This window comes from Hippocampus zosterae, chromosome 16 (genome assembly GCF_025434085.1).
Source record: "Hippocampus zosterae strain Florida chromosome 16, ASM2543408v3, whole genome shotgun sequence".
Taxonomy (NCBI): Eukaryota; Metazoa; Chordata; class Actinopteri; order Syngnathiformes; family Syngnathidae; genus Hippocampus; species Hippocampus zosterae.
Genome location: NC_067466.1, coordinates 12,722,240 through 12,739,263, shown reverse-complemented (window position 1 = coordinate 12,739,263; position 17,024 = coordinate 12,722,240). Strand labels below are relative to the sequence as shown.

The 17,024-nt window shown below is 43.2% G+C and overlaps 1 protein-coding gene across 4 annotated transcripts in view; it reads left to right on the top strand.

Moving 5' to 3' along the window:
• Nucleotides 1-17,024, top strand: part of gabrg2 (gamma-aminobutyric acid type A receptor subunit gamma2) — a 33,476-nt gene that overhangs the window by 2,897 nt on the left and 13,555 nt on the right. For all 4 annotated transcript variants that reach the window (XM_052046861.1, XM_052046858.1, XM_052046862.1 and 1 more), the window contains exons 2-6: nucleotides 2,720-2,859; nucleotides 6,505-6,572; nucleotides 8,564-8,784; nucleotides 9,408-9,490; nucleotides 11,773-11,910. In XM_052046861.1, the coding sequence (XP_051902821.1) occupies nucleotides 2,720-2,859; nucleotides 6,505-6,572; nucleotides 8,564-8,784; nucleotides 9,408-9,490; nucleotides 11,773-11,910 (650 nt within the window). The remainder of the gene's footprint in view (nucleotides 1-2,719; nucleotides 2,860-6,504; nucleotides 6,573-8,563; nucleotides 8,785-9,407; nucleotides 9,491-11,772; nucleotides 11,911-17,024) is intronic.

The window sequence follows — 17,024 nt, the reverse complement described above, 5'->3', positions numbered from 1 at the left end:
GAGAGAGTCTGTTGTATTCATCACCAAGGTATTGAGGTCGTAATCATTTCAGATTTGAGGGTCGGAGTTGGCCGCAGAGCTGGCCTGTGCTCATCCCCAGTTGGCATGGCGATCACGCCAAAGTGAGACCGGAGGAGGCGACTGAACGTCACAGGCTTCGTTTTCTCGCCTGTGTCGGTCCCTGCTGTCGCTGACACCCTGTCTTGAATTTAGGCGCAAATTTGTTTACATTGTTGTTGTAATGTGACTGACCACATTTGTTTGAGAGCATTTTGATAGAATTCATACTTTGCCTTTATTTTAAAAACCTGACTTATGAAACCAAAACACATCTGTATAGTAAATTATAATTGCGTTTGTTCGAAAAAGTAATCATAAACAAATAAGCATAGTCACAATTGTAATAACAAAGGACCGTGAGAACTGAACATCTTGATACACAAGGCAACTCAATGTGCTTCACACAACCAAAACCACGACACCTAAAAGGAAATCGTTCAAAGATGTATGCCCTTCGTAGGTTGTAAGTTTTTGTCAATTTTGATTGACCTTCCAAATTGTCGGGCATTGGCCGACCAATTTAACACTGTATAGTTTGTGACTTTCCTAAATGTTCCTTTCCTGTCGTCCTATCAATACGCTCTTTTCGATCTCATTATGTTGTGCCGAATGGAGTGTCGGTTGAACACATGCGAACCCATAAACGGCCCGGCTTTCCCTGCCAGAGGTCACTTCAGAATATAACAGCACTGACCCACTTGAAAATCCTTTCCTCATTTTGGGCAAGGTCACACGGTTGTTGTTTTTTTAAATTTTTGTCTTATGAAGTAGCTTTTTTTTTTCCTTTTTTGCCTAAAAAGTAACATCAGATGGATTTCGATTTTTTTGTGACTCACTAAAAAGTGGCTAATGGCGCTGTGTAGGAGGACTGTGGTCACTGCCTGACATCCAAAGCGGGGGCTGTTGCTTTGCTTCATGGGCGTCGAACTAATTTCATGTTGAGCGGCGATAAGCACAAATGTTCATTTGAGTTGGGTACGTTTATTAGCCGTGGTGCGAGTAAAACATGCAAACGCATGCTTGTATTGTCTCACTGAGGGACGCTTATGTGGACGCTAATGGAAAATCCTCATGATATTGTGATCATCTTTATGGATGGACCTCGGCTTGATGCTAAACGCGGCCATCGCTTTAGTTGAGATGAGTCCGCCGTTTTTTTTTTTTCCGGTGCAGAGCAAATGCAATTTTTTCCTGACATGCGACGAGAAATACGAAAAGCTTTGAAGGAGATATTTCAACCCGTTGAGCGCTCACAGACGTGCACATGCATATGCATGAAAAACAAACTTTGGCTCGGGCGTCTCAGAGGACCTTCAGGTACTCAATTAGCAGGCAAGACCACAGATCTGCGTGTGCTGTAGAACACGTGGCTGTTCCCTTTGATCCGCATACTTTTGGAGCTTTTCCACGTACACTGAGATGCAGTGGAACCTCTCACGTCACACTCTCCTATGGTCGCACAATTCCGCATTGGACCAACAATAATTGAAAGCCGACACCAGTAAAGTCACTCGAAACTGTAGGAAAAAGTATTGCGGATGATGTCAGCATCTGGTTTGCTTTTCATTGGGCTTTTTGTGACCCTCGTTGCTAAAAATCGCCTGAAAAAAGGGTGCTGAAGGACGATAAGAACATGAAAAGATGAAAAGAATATATTGCACATTTGTTCTTATGCTTCTGAAACAACATGTTTTACATACAAGTGGCGAACGAACTATGCTAACTTAATTTTTTGCACTATAAATCCAAACTTGAATTTGGATCCTTTCTTTGTACTACCTGTGGTAGACAAAGAGGCCACCTGAGTAATATAATTCAGATTTAATGTTTGGACCGGGACGTCCAAGTGGAAATGGATGTCGCGTGATGGCTCTTTTAGACAATCTAAGGAAAAGTGCAGGTCAAACTCTTATTCCTGGCTCTCAGCCTGGGAACATGAGAAAGCTATCAGATCTGTGACCCCCCCCACACCTCCTTTTTTTATCCTTTATTATTTTATCCACACGCCTTGTTTCCACTCATCGCCCTCAAAGCCTTGCTAAAAGAAATCTCAGAGCTTGTTCAAGGCTGCTCCTGTGTGCTGCGGGCCACCTCCCCAATCTATAGCGACGCTTTCTGGAGGTGGACCATCTCTCCGCTATATTGGAATTCTATTTCGGGCAACTGCGTGTGTGTGTGTGTGTGTCTTTCTCTTTGTATGCCCACATTTTCCCCTTCGGCCTTCGTGTTGTTTGACCCTATTCTGCATGCAGCGCCGGGATGTGATCTTTAGGCGACTCAACTCAACTTGAATGTATGATAGACCTTTGTTTTGTTTTTTTTAGTCCTATGCCTTGGTGACAGTCATGGTCGAGAGCTCTTGAAATGTTATTACCTTTTCATTCTGCAAGGTGGAAGAAGCCTATTTGAGAAAATTGTCATGCGGCAAGACTCCCAGAAGTCTGGAAGCCCTCAAAGCATCTTTAGGACATGACAAATATTTTAGTCTTCCAGTAGAGTCAGTGTGTGTGTTTCTGTCATAAGTTACACCCTTGGGCATGCAAGCAAGTGCTGTGTCATTACTGCAATTCACTCGATACTGTCCGCTTTATCCAAAAGCTGAAGCGGTTCAGAGAACAGACAGCCGGGGTATGACATGCATTCTCTCTCCGCATTGCAGCTCCTTCCAGACCGACGACGACGACGAGGTGTCCAACAAGACATGGGTCCTGACCCCAAAGGTGTACGAGAGTGACGTCACACACATCCTCAATGGCCTACTAGACGGATACGATAACAAACTCAGGCCCGACATCGGAGGTAGGCGCCTATTGAAAAACATTTATCTCTTGGATTTTTGAGTTCCAATTTTTGCTGCAAAAACCGATAGCCTTTGGGAAATCGAACGTGGCTTTTCATATCTTCAACAGTCATTGTGATAGAAAGTAACAAAAGGCGGACTTTTGCGACATGGTTGACGAGGCCTTGTGATACTTCATATTTTTAGACGTAAGGCAAGCGGCTTTCTTCCTTCACGATGACAGCTGGGTGGGGCTCTCCCGTCCACAAGTGTACATCCATCACCTTGTCATCTGAACGGATCAGAATAGGGCGTGTTGTTGTTCAGTACCTGAGTACCCATGATTGATGAGGCCATATATCTCGGAGAAATGGCCCGTTTGTCACATCCTCTTATATAATGCTATGCTGGACTGCATCCACAACTAATATGTATACATAATTTCTTTGTAATAGCTGCTATACAAATCTTACCAGATGAACAGCGGTGACAGAAAATGAATGGATTGCCCCTACATGAGCCTCCTGAAGATTAGCACTTTTACCTTTCAGTGTTCTTGCTACTTTGAGCTATTAACATGCACACCTGCCCAATAAATCTTTGGTCTCAATGACGTGGACAGAACTATGACGCCATTCGTCATTCCGTAGAAGCTGTCCAAAGATGGCGCGTCGTAAAGGAATGTTAATAAGCCAGTCCCCCGACACACCGCAGCTCCTGAATCCAATGCATATGAAAGTGTAAGAAACCATCTTGGAAAAACAAGCAATCCATGCTGCTTGGTTTTATGCATGATGCCATAATCAAACAAACTAAGCACTGAACGTCGGCTGGAGGCATCCAGGGAGGCTCGCTAAAACAATTTGTTGCACAAGCAGACCTCTGGTTTATCTCCGGTTTATCATACAGATTAAGGCGGTCAATATGTTGCAGGTAACAACAAACTATCAATCAAAGTGTCCTCGGTTCTTTGGCTGACAACAAAAATTCAGAATTATAGACGCATATTCAGTTTTTACACGGGATGACACTGCAGCATCTGTTGGACCAGACATGAGGCGGTGAAGGGACCGAAGCATTGCAAGGTTCTGTTCCACGCCGACGGCTATGCGGTTGGTTGCGGGATCTGAAACAGCAACCCCGATCCTTTTCCAAACTGAGTGACTTGAGCTGTGGCGTTCCATTAAACAAGTTGACCATCTTGCGTCGATCCTTGAAATGGCTGGAATGTTTTTGCACGGTGTCAGCACCTTGGTGGCACGGCCATATATAAAGTTCACCTGCCTGATTTTATTAACCAACTTATGTACGGTTCCCTGACAGTCTTTTTTAAATATGCTTCTGAGCGTGACAGTTTTCATGAAGGGCTTCATCTTTTTTCCCCCAGACTTTATAGGCGGCTTGGCTTTCAAATTCAACAGCATGACAGATCTGCGTTGAGTGGCTGCATCAGCCCACAGCAACACATAGTCTCTTTGCGGCCGGCTGCCGCCGCCATAACCGAGCGTCGTCTTCAAATGGGCTCTGATCTCCTTCTCGCACCTTGCGCTACTCCAACGCCTGCTGTCAAAATTTCACAGATACCGCAAGGTTATAATTAGCTGGCTATACTGTAATCTACCAACAGCCAATTACGTCACCCGCCATACCCTGCACCGAGCAACGATGTTCTTTGCCAACCATCTAATGCTTCAGAGTGATGTAGATTGATTTGAATCTACTGATTGGACCTTAGTCTACCTTTGAAATGGAGCTACAAAAGCACGAGAGAGGACCTTTAGATACATCCGATGAAATACTCCAGGTGATGTGTCCGGTGTCGTGTTTGTACGTGCGGTGGATTTAACCAAGCGGATTTTGATGTCAATGAATTTTGCTGTACTATTGAGAATGAAGGACAAAAAACACCAAAGCGCAAATGTTTTGGTCATCTGGGCTTTGGGAACTAGGGCCCACCGAATTTTATTTGCTGCGTGGGTTTTCTACGGATACTCCGCTTTTGTCCCACATTCCCAAAAAGTGTATTAAAAGTTAATTGATGACTCTAAATTGCCCTTAGGTGTTAATATGAATGTGAATTAGTGTAAATATGCCCCGCGATTGGCTGGTGGATCGAGGCGATCGTCCAAGGTCCACTGGAATAGGCTCCGGCTAACCCGTGACCCTCGTGAGGATTCTTGCTTTTGAAGATGGATGGAAGTAAAGTTTTTACGCTACTTTATCTGTCTACAGTTCAGTCGGCCCTCCTTTGGCATAACTTGCAATAATATTTCTCGGCAATTGTGCTTTTTAGGACAAGTATTTGATTTCCAGTTGGCTCATCTTGAATAAGCAACGTCCACTTAAGACTATTCATTCGTTTTCTATGGATTTAAAGCCCTCATGCGTGACTTGATGGGAATCCCGCCTGTGGTCAATATTTTGTGGCTCTACGTGCTTATGAAACATTCATGGACATTCACGAAATAACCCATTACATGTATGTCACAGAAGACGCATGCGGCGTGATCATGCATGTCCTGCGATGCACTTGACGTGTATGTCCGGGAGTGACATAAAAAATGAATGCCAACCAGCAGCACTCAATATAAGCGGCAGGTCGGTTGAGAAGGCCAACCCGTATCTCTACCCGAACCCTCTTAGACGTCACGCTCAGTCAGCCGTTACGAGTTCGATAGCACCGTATGGCACCGCTGACTCACATCATCTGATGCAATATGGGCATCTATTTGACACTAATATGTCTTGTTTTCTCATGTCTCACATGTCCACAAATCAACGGGGTGCTTGTGACCATGTGTGTCACTGCACTGAGCAGATGGAAAGTGTCTCAGCGTATCAGATATAGACATACTGCATATAAATGCTATATTAGATATAAAGGTCCGTTCTAAATTACGCAAAATATTTTTACCATGCCAAGTATAATTTTTAGCTGTATACTGATCCGCCTATCGTATGCACATTGGATGTAAAAGGTGCTTCGTATATTGTATTTAACTCAATAACTTAATACAAACATCTCATTTTACGAAAGAATATATGATTGTTTTCTTCCTTTGTGAGGGAACAGGACTGTTGCATAATTAAGATATCCTTTATTTGTCCCACACTGGGGAAATTTACAATTAATTAATTTGGCCAAACTGTTTAACTTTATGCAGCAGTGAAGATAGCAAAATGAGATTTTCTCCCACACATTACTGAATTTATCCGTCCACAATGCACGAATATGTTCACAAATGTCCTCACTACAGTTTCTCACAATAATTTCTTTCCACCGTGTCCGTTACAATCTATCAAGCAGCATTCAACCCCCCAAATTTATGAGACGTTTGCCCTAAAGTTGCATTTCGGCGCGGGAAAAGCGAAAGCAAAGACCTGCACTACTCCTCATCATGGTGGCCTCACAGGGCTCGGCGGTACAGAAAAAGGAACGGAGTGCATGTTGCAGAGGGCATATAAGTCGGGAGGTTCGCTTTTAATAAACACTACTGTCCTCCGATATTGCCCAAAGACTCTTAAATATACTTCCGGTTTGTCCTGTTACACATCAAACGCAAGTCCATACATCCAGATTAGTCTGGAAATGCTTTGTATTTAAACACGGTTGCTAAATCAAGTGTAATTGCTCATTTTAACAATCCCCGTGCTTGGTGTTGCAGTTAAACCGACAGTGATCCACACAGACATGTTCGTCAACAGCATCGGTCCAGTGAATGCCATCAATATGGTAAGTAGCCCAGAATGCGCTCTTAATGTGTCAATGTTAAGATTGAACTGTCTGATCTCGCGTTGAGAAAGAATATCAATGACAAAAATGTCTGCTCCAACCGTCTCTGCCTTGGGTGGGGAGGCCAGAGCGTAATGATGGGGTGCTTTCGGTCTCTGCACAGCTGGCAGGCAGTCGACGTGTTGCTCCAGCACACCTCAGCATCGCAGCTGCGGGCTTTCGGGGCTTTTATTCTAATCTTTATGTCGCACACTAACACAGCTTTGCTGTCGATCAGCGGGTGAAACAGCTGCACCAGACCTTTGCCACACACTGGATAAACTATTTAGTGGTTCTCACTGCAGACAGCTTATAACACCTCATCCATACAGAGCCGTCGGTGAATATCATAAAGCATCTTTTGAATAGGCACTCTTGTGTTATTTGGTTCATTGCCAATCATTTCAAATCATTTTCCGAAAAATAGTCTTTGTTTTGAAATGAAACTCCCCGAAATAAGCACATTGTGCTTGTCTTGATGAATACTAATGACAACTAGGATAACACGACCGCATAGATGCTTGAACCGAAGTGGAACTGGAACAAAAAAAAAATAAGAATGACCCCTCATCTAGCTACAGATTCTAAACTGTTTTCTAACATGTCACTATTCGATCACGTGTGTGCAAGACTAAGTTTCAACACCCCACACAAAACCCACAGATGCTGTATTTCTTCTCTGCTGGTCGTATTTGAGAAAAAAAAAGCCCAGTCATCGATAGCAGTCACGGTGAGGTATTTGGATCGGCTGTGTTAGAACCCGCCGTTGGTGCTCGCATCGGGGAATTCTTGTGTGTGCGAGGGTGCCGCGCTGACACGAAAGGTTGATGGATTGCCTCACATCCATATGTAATCACCCACGGGCCCTCAGGTTCACACTGTAACGTGACGAATGCGTGAGCTTTGTAGGTAATGTGAAGCACGGCGAAAAGACAGATGGCGCCGGGTTGGTGATTTCATGTTCTTAATTATGCAATGTGAATCCACGGGAAATATGGCAAAGGCGCATGCTATCTGATTATTCGCGAGGTAAAGGATGAGACACTTTAAAAGGAGGCTTAGAAGACAACGCTGACATTCGCTGACAACACGAATCTGACTTTTGACCCTGTTGTCAAATGTTCATATTGGACACAATTGGACAGAAGTGGACGTAATGATCTAGTTAGATGATTGTCGAGTCGAATCATGGCACAAAGCAGTTAAATGTTTGTCAAATGAATTGGCTTAGATTAGAAATCTTTGAAGGTAAGTGCTTCAAAATGTGTGAAAAATAGAGACCTATGTAGTACTGAATCCAGGTCGATATCAAAAACTTAGGCCTTTGGCTTAGCCCCAAGACACATGGCACTTGGCAGAGGTCTTTTAGTACTTGTTTGTTTGTAACTCTTGGAATAGGTTTGGGCTTTATTTTTGAGTTCGGCTTTATGGCCTCTTGCACACAAATGCCCCCGCTTATTTCTTTCCTGCTGTACTTTACTTGAAACCTCGGGGCTCAACCACTGCGAGTAACTAAGTCAGTAAGAAAAGAGTGATAGTTCCATTTCAATGAGCTTCTTCCACTTTTATTTCTCCATTACGCCCAGGCTTCTGTCAGCTGGATTTTCATTTGTCTGACTTTCTTAGCTTGCTCTCAAAGGGACTGAAAAGAAGACGGGAGATTTTGGTCGAGCTGGTAATGAGGTTTCAGAGTACTTGAGCCAAAAAATGAGAGCCATTAGTTGATCATTGGCCCATTCATTTTAAGGTTGAGGGAGTCAAAATGTTCTTCAGTATTGGGGATTAAAAAAAAAGATCTATTGATTTGAGCACAGTTCCTATATGAAAAATGGCCCACTGATACCTTTTGGCAGATAAGAGACCAAAAGTACTGTATGTTGTCAGTTAAATGAAGATACTATGAGTGTTTTTCAAGACAGTCCACCATTTTTATTATTATTTTTTTTTGCCAGGAATACACCATCGACATCTTTTTCGCCCAGACCTGGTATGACAGAAGGCTAAAGTTCAACAGCACGATGAAGGTTCTGCGTCTCAACAGCAACATGGTTGGGAAGATCTGGATTCCCGATACGTTTTTTCGCAACTCGAAGAAGGCCGACGCCCACTGGATCACAACACCCAATCGCATGCTTCGGATCTGGAATGACGGGCGAATCCTCTATACGCTCAGGTACGAAGTCAGGGTTGACCCTGGTTATTAGACCTAATTTAGATGAATGTATCAAATTAAAAATAATGTCATGAGCTGAAAAATTCTCTTCAATACGAGCAACACCCGAAAAGAATGTGGGATCAAATGAGAGTGGTGCTTTAAGAAAAAAAATATATACTGTATATTACATCGATCGAGCGTATTATGTGTTTTCTTACCGTCATAAATGCAGCAGATGTTTTCTCCAGACGCCACTATACATCTCGAGAGATACTAAGAAAGAAACTAAAGTCCATCGGACTCAATCAAGTCATGATTGATGTTCTTCTATGCCAAACACTGGCTCGCCACTTCATTAATTTGGGGTAACTCGTTATGCAAGCGCTAGTTAATTAGGATGACCGCTGTGCTGCGCGCGACAATGATACACGACAATAGCATCCCCCCGCGGATGGGCAAAGTCACTTGAGGTCATTCCCTTATTAACAGTAAGTTTTATGACTTTAATGATTTCAAGGTCCCTCAAGTGTGAAAAGTGGTGATAGGACAGCTGTGCGGCGGTGAAGATTAACATCTATTTGTTTTGATAAACAACGGCTTTAAAGCTCGTACTGGGACTGTACAGTGTCGTGTCTCTGCAGGTTGACCATCGATGCCGAATGCCAGCTGAAACTGAACAATTTCCCAATGGACGAGCACTCGTGCCCCCTGGAGTTTTCAAGCTGTAAGTGTGGAAATAAATTTGACTCGCCGCTGCACGACTACGTCCCAATTTACATGGTTTATATAAAAGCAACATGTAGCTGCAATGGCTAAATCAAATTTGTTCTCATCTTGGCCCGTGCGCCATACCGTCATGCATTTTGTGTAAACCAACATACCTAACAGTGGTGGGGGGTAGTTCAGTAAATTGTGCCGGTCCATAATTCGTCATTCGCCGGTGACTGGCCCTCACAGTCGTCATTGTCAGTCCGTTATTTTAACCGCGCATCCGTCATCGTGAAATATTTCGTCACCGCTATTTTAGGTCCATTAATAAAAAAATAAATATATATTTACAAGGGTAATAGCTGTGGTGGCCGCATCAATAAATTTCACCGGTGATTTACTTGTCATTTGCTAGCGGCCGGCCCGCCAGTCATCGTTAGTTTAACCATGCTTCCGTAATTGTCATTGCGGTCTGTTGGACGTATTTGCAAACTCGTGTGCATATATTTGCAAAGTACGTTTGAACATATTGATAAAATGTAAACTAAATACTAAAAAATAATTTCCCCCGTAATGCCACAGGGTATTGATTTGTGCATAAGCTAGTCAATACTTTGTGGCAGTATGTGGCAAACAATATTATCAATGAATGTATTCATCCATCTATTCATGCGGAGCTTATGTGGACTGCGCTTTCTTTCCCCCAAAATTGTTTTTGGCTCCTCATGCATTCAGACTAAAATATGATGTCTATTAAAGTTGTAACAGGAGAGTCCTGGCTTTCATAGTGTGTGTTGGCAAACGGTAAACTCACTGAATAAAACATTTTTAAAAACCAAAAGGAAAAGATGGACTCCATTTCCAAAACATTGCTTTGCTGAAGACATTTCAAAAGTGCCACGAGTTGAAATGCTTCACTGGCCACACGGGAAGAGTGGAAGTGGGCTAAAGTTATGCTAATGAGGTCTCTATGGATCTACAGAGAGAAGCGCCATGGGATCGGTCTCCCGGGAAATGGCTTTGTAAATACTTCCAAAAGCAACAAGAGAAGAGAAACTAGCATGTGCCTAAATATGGAAGCAGAGCGCCCTTCATTTCAGTAGGATGAAGCCTGTCGATCCTTCAAACATATCTTTTGGCATCAATGCACTTGTGGTAGATGGTAGCAAGTCTTCCTGTGCTGGCCTCGAACCTATCACTGACCTACATTTGCAACCTAAATTCTAACATGTGTCGCATTAAATTGTACTCACTTACGCCCACCAGTCAATGCGCTAAATTTGTTTCGTGTGTGTCTTGGCTGCACTGCTTCTGGTGCGTCACTCTGAATCGAAGCTATTTTGTCCAATCAGATTTTAGCCTTTATTTACTGCCATGTCATGCTAATCGGTAACGAAGTCGGTAGTACTGACCGACCAATCAAGAATTCAAATTCGTCCTCACGTGGCTGGCTGGCCCTGGACTACATCGGCATTTTTTTTCCATTCTCTAGTTTGCGCCATTGACTAGCAACGATTTATTTCACCCGCTCACTCCACCCTTACTCTAAATGTTTTTGTAATGTTATTGTATTGATACAATAAATAATCAGCATGCGACTGTACATTTGTATAGTAGTGATGGCTTCTGTAACTGTGATGCAACAGTGGTGGTATTAAGATGTGGATTAAGTCGAGCAAATCCTAACTGAAGGCCTAGGTATCAAATGCTGTAGACACACACGCACACACACACACACCTCAGTTATGCCATTGGCATATTTGACAACAGTCAAGTCATAGAAAGTTTCTCGTTTCGAAGAGAATCAATCATCGTAGCCAGTTGAGGAGCAGGCCGCCTGCTGGGCTGGCTTTAATGTGGCAAGCGGGTATATCCGCACATCTCACAGCATCACTGCATGCCTGAAAGCACCGACATCATGAAGCCATTTCGACAAGTACAAATATGCTGGACCAAAGCCACCAGCAGCCCGAGGGCAGCCTCCGATGGGAATCTGAACAGAATCGGTACTCCCAGTAAATGTTATTTTAATTAACCTTAAATTCAAGGACAGAAACATGACACGCAGGACTCTTATGTCATCAATTTTTGGAAAAGAATGTTTTGTAAGATTGCAGACTTTCCTGTGATAAAACAGGTCATGAGTGCTTTGGCTATACAGGATCTGGAATTGCAAGAGTGAGCGACTCTACCGAGGGAACTCCTATAAGGGATGAAATGTTTGTTACGCGCGGTTATAGTTGGCCTCAGCTAATCCCCTGTGCTTCTCGACCTCCTTCTCATCTCCCTCCCGCACAGACGGCTACCCCAAGGAGGAGATTGTGTACAAGTGGAAGAGGAGCTCAGTTGAAGTTGGAGACATCCGCTCTTGGAGACTTTACCAGTTCTCCTTTGTGGGCCTGAGGAACACCTCAGAAATTGTCAGGACCGTCTCAGGTAAGACCACTTCTGGGCAACCCTATCTGGTATATGTACGGTCTCATTTTGTGCTATGAAACCTTTTGTTTTGAAAGAAAAAATTGACGCACACCCGTACATCTGACATTGTGGGGACATTTGTATTGGGCCACACACAAGAGAAATATTAGGATGAACCGCTTTGTTACGTGATTTGTCTGGAGTGTCTTTGTAGAACATGTGATGTCCGGATTGGATTTTACATGACATTCATGGACAGAACATTTAATCTGGTGTGGACAAGAGGTGTGCAGCATTGTGGGCATCATCCTTTTGCGTAATATCTGACATGAACATTAAAAAAAAGGCATCATCACAATCGTCTGGCCCACACAGACGATGCATGTCCAAGTTTGCTATTTAATTAGTAAAATGGGATTTTTGGCGGGTCATTTTTTTCTGACCCCCCCAAAAAAAATTATTGACACTTTGGTATAGGTGGTTTTAGGAAAATGAACACGTTGTAGGCACTCTGTTATTGCAGTTACAATAAGGTAAGGTTGTACAATTGGAGGCCTGACTGAGCTGGGAAACCTTGATAATTAAAAGTCAGGATGCAGGGGCTGCACCGACAGAGGCAAAAAATAAATTGGACGGGGAAAAAAAATAGACTTTTGTTGAAGCTGCAACTAAGCAGATTTCAAAATAACAACCCAGTGCCAAACTAGGGATGGATGGAACCCAAGAAAATGGTTTGTGAGCCGTAATTAATAAGTTGGCCGTGCTCTTTTTTCTTTTTTTAGATGCTTTCATGTTTACATAATGATGCTAAGTAACTTGGTAAAAAGGATATACATAAAATACCAGTATTACAGTATAGTAACATACATACCAGGCCAGTAGCATCACTTCATGCATGCACGCCAACTGCTAATCCACTCTGTGATTATCCAAAGAAATCTTTTGATTACACTTTGTCCATTTATGTATTTGTCGTTTGCCGATATGTTTTTTTTTGCACATACAAAGGATATTATACACGAGAAATTGATGACTAAATATGGAATCGAGAAAAAGTGCCACAAACGGTAGCTTCTGAATTGGTCTGGGAGTGTCAGACGCTTCATCATATTTTACGAGTTGAGTGGAGCAGCCCTCTCATGTGGAGCATCAAGCTATATTTTGGAGTGTTGGCTAAGAGGTTGATTGCGACTAGGCCTGTCAGGTAGTCCAGTGCTACATACAGTATATGGCGACATACAAAAACATGCAAATCGTAAATCGACCACTTGCATCCACATTTAAAGGTATGGTGAGACAATGGAGTATGCTTGAACTATAAGAGCTCCGAAAAAATAAAAAAAAAAACATTTGAAACTTCTGCATTTAATGAAAAGTATTTCCAAGTGACATCACGAAAAGGCAATCTGTGTCGGCGGATTACATGTGATGAAGACTTCGTAGCATGCCTCTCTGATCTGGTTTGTTATTTCCGCCAACAGCCAACCCGCCATCTGCTCTCTTGTCAGCTCGGAGAACCTTGACTGCGGTTGAGAGACCCCTTGTCTCATTTTGCAGTCACTTTGGGTTTCTGACCTGCTGCCAGTTGGGCGAGCACATCTGCCTCAACGAGCAGTCTGTTAAGAGAGAGTCTGGCCACCACCAAGTGCAACCTATGCACTTGGCGAGAGCTGCAGAAATGGGATGAAAATAGGTTGTTTATGGAGAGTACGCAAAATCTGTCTTGATTTATGTTTTTTTTTTTCCAGCGGTGTATTCAAGGACAAGTTGAAAGTTTGAATATTATTCCTATTCAGGTCCTTTTGCGGTGTTCGAATGAGGCAGGCAAGGCAAGTGGAAGTAACGTTAATGCAAGCAGACAAGCAGGCAGGTGAACCGGCTTCAGCCAGAGGAGGTCATTCGGGCTCGTTTTTGGAAAGAGCAACATGACTGTGATCAGATTGGTTCTCCCAAAAATGTGCGATGACCGAAGCGCGCTTTCAAAAAGATCAAATGATTTTATGGTGAAATGGATGCTTTGGGGATTGACATGCCATCTGCTCCTCTTTATGTGTACCTTTTAATAAAGGTGGCGTCTGCTTTTATTGGACTCCGCACTTGCCCTGCTCAGCCAGTGTCCAAAGACGTGGTCTGGCAACATGTCACTTTGCATCAAGACTGCCTGCAAGCCTATAGCGGCATTTATCAACACACACTCACTCACACACTGCCACAGTTACAAGGGAACGCGGAAGTATTCGGTTGGAATTTGATTTTAGCTTGGCTAGTTTGAGTGTGCGCAAAATTGTTGTTGTCCGACATCTCGATACGTGCCGTGTTCAGAAGCGCAGTTTTAACTCAAGCAGCTGGAGCAATCCGCCTACGTAGATTTATCTTATGCTTGTTCAAACTGCAAAAGGATGGTGGACACATTATACACATTAAAAAAATATCAATAAATGGCGGGACATTATTTCCAGTGCTTTCATGTTACGCTTCCGTTACTCAGATCAGCAGCGAGGTCCCACCATGTCTGTGAGTTCAAGCACAAATTAGCAAAAAAAAAAATCTTAGACGGATGTCCTGAAGGCTTTTTTCCATCCAAGCATCAAAGAGAGCCATGTCATTTCCCCAACTGACTGTGTCTCGTTCACTAGTTATTCTCGCTCTTCTTAGTTATGAGTCATGATTTTTTTTTTTATTCAAGCAGCACAATCGGGTCGCAAACCCACATTGTGTGAATGCACTTCAATGCGTATACATACAATCGTGCACATTTCAATGAGCCCGTTTGTCTGCACGTGACGTATAGAAACCTATTCTTAGCTTGACCTTCCGGAAGCTGCGCCGTGCAGCCTTGTTGTCTGTGTTCGTCCGCCTGTGTGATTCAGCTCGAGTCGAAAAAGCCCCGAGACACATCAGTGGCCCTGTCGCGATGACGGAGCTCCACAGTTTACAGATGATTTGTTGATGGGGCAAATCCAGGGCGGGGCTTGTGCAAGGAACAAGCTCGAGAATACAAGCGAAGGAAACCCACGGAAAAGAAAATGCGTTCCCTCTTATAGCATGACCAAGCGCAGTCTCGTTTCTATCTTTAGGTGGTTACGGCCGCAAACGGAAAAGGAGAGCTTAATCCACAGAGACGTACTCGACAACGGCCAAAGTGTTGACGGTTCTGCTGCCACAAGACAACAAATATGCCGTACATTTGTTGTACTGACTGGACGCAAGACCTTATTTGAGATCCATTTAGATTGTGAGAACGTGATGGAAAGACATCGTACAAGAACAAAATGTGTTGATTTTGTGCTATCCGTCGTGATGGTGGACTGCGTCGTGAAACAATTGGGTTCAAATTGAGTGTGCTTATTCTCGGCAACCACCCGAGGCTGTCTTGATGTGATCCCCTGTCATTTGAAGCTTTTGGCTCGAAGAACAACATAAGATAAGACGTTGATTTACACACACTGACTTTGATAATGGCTCTGAAACAGGACTTCAGAACATTCAAATAGAAATCTTCCAGCTACAGATAATACGTGAAAAACAACAAGTGCAGGTGACAGATTATTATTATTTTTTAATGTAGTGATAAGTAAAGCACATGAGTAGAATTATTGACACCCAAACAGTTTACCGCACACCTAGGGTGGGGGGAACATAACTGCGGAGGCAAGGTCGCTTGTCGGCCGCTGCTTGTTTAATCAAGAAAAGTGGTTACAAAAAATGGAAAGCAATAAAACACTGACGCCAATAGTTTATTTTATAGTTACGGAGACATTGTAGTCCTGATTGGATATAAAACCTGGCCATAAAGTCAAAGGAGAGAAGATGGTCTAAAGCGCTCATCAAAGTGAGATGTCAATCCCGCCAGCAATCACAAAGTATTAAAAAAAAAAAATCACAGTGTGAGCTCACTCATCAAAATCTATATAGTAATAATAATAATCTATAAGAAGATTAAATGAATGACTGCGGAAATGTACTGCAGCTCTTTAATCAGGTGCCGATCATCCGGCGTTTATTAAGAGAAAGGAGGTTGAAGACTGCCGAAACAATTCATTAGCCACAGCCAGACGCCACTGCGATTGTAGCTACTCGCTGTTAATCTCTTCCTCCAGTCATCCACTCCTCCTTCCTCTCTCGCTCTCTCTCTCCTGGCGACGCTTGTGAGGGGCAGGATAAATGTTGTGACTCAGCCCGTATCGTCCTTTTGTCAAGTTAAAGACCAATTTATGCCGAATGCCACCCCTTGACGCCCCCCGTCCCCGCACACCTGTGCCCGCATGCCACACCGGTCACGTTACACTCAAGCTGATTTACAAGGAGCAACTTTTCTTTCAGGCAATACCCAAATCATCTTTCCCGATATGTATAATTGATGGTTTGCGGAACCAAAGAGCCCACGGTAACACGACTTAAATGGATGACTGTTTTGCTCCTCATGCATTAGTGAAGAGGCAGCTACCGGTAAGATTTGTCTCGTGAAGGACAAACGCAGAGCAAGTGGAGTGAAGCGCTTTTTTTTTTAATGAAGACATTTTGTCCTGTTCCAATAAAATTGCGACCGCGGTAACGTTGATGCTTATTGGAAGCCCGCAGTTATATTTCTGACGTTTGAACAACCGATGGGTAGCTGTCAAAAATCATTTCGCAAGACCGCGGTGATCATAATAGTGCTTCCAAGGGTAGTTTTGTTTACAAGTAACGTGTTATTGTTCTGGCGGACTCAGTCGTGCTTACACTAGTGTACTCTCATTTTAAAACACTTACTTCCAGACACCGTTAATAAACCAGCCACACAATCGACCACATTCTCAACAATGAAGCGATTATTATTCCAAGCCTCCATCTCCTCAAACAGAGGTGCAATATATTATTTCTTTTACACAAGCGCACAGTTTGAAGCTAGGAAATAAAAAAAATGCTTTTACGAGATTACGCACCTGTGTTCCTGTTCCTGTATTTACTTTTCATTGGACACAACAGTTGCTACAGAAGCTTCAGATGGCGAAAACAGGACACACCGATGCATTGCTTCCCAAATCAAAACTATCTAGCAAGTGGATAGCAGTATTGAGGTGATTATTATTATTATTATTTTTTTTTTTTAGTTGAGATGCTGTAGGCATGGATGGAGGTCATCAAATAGA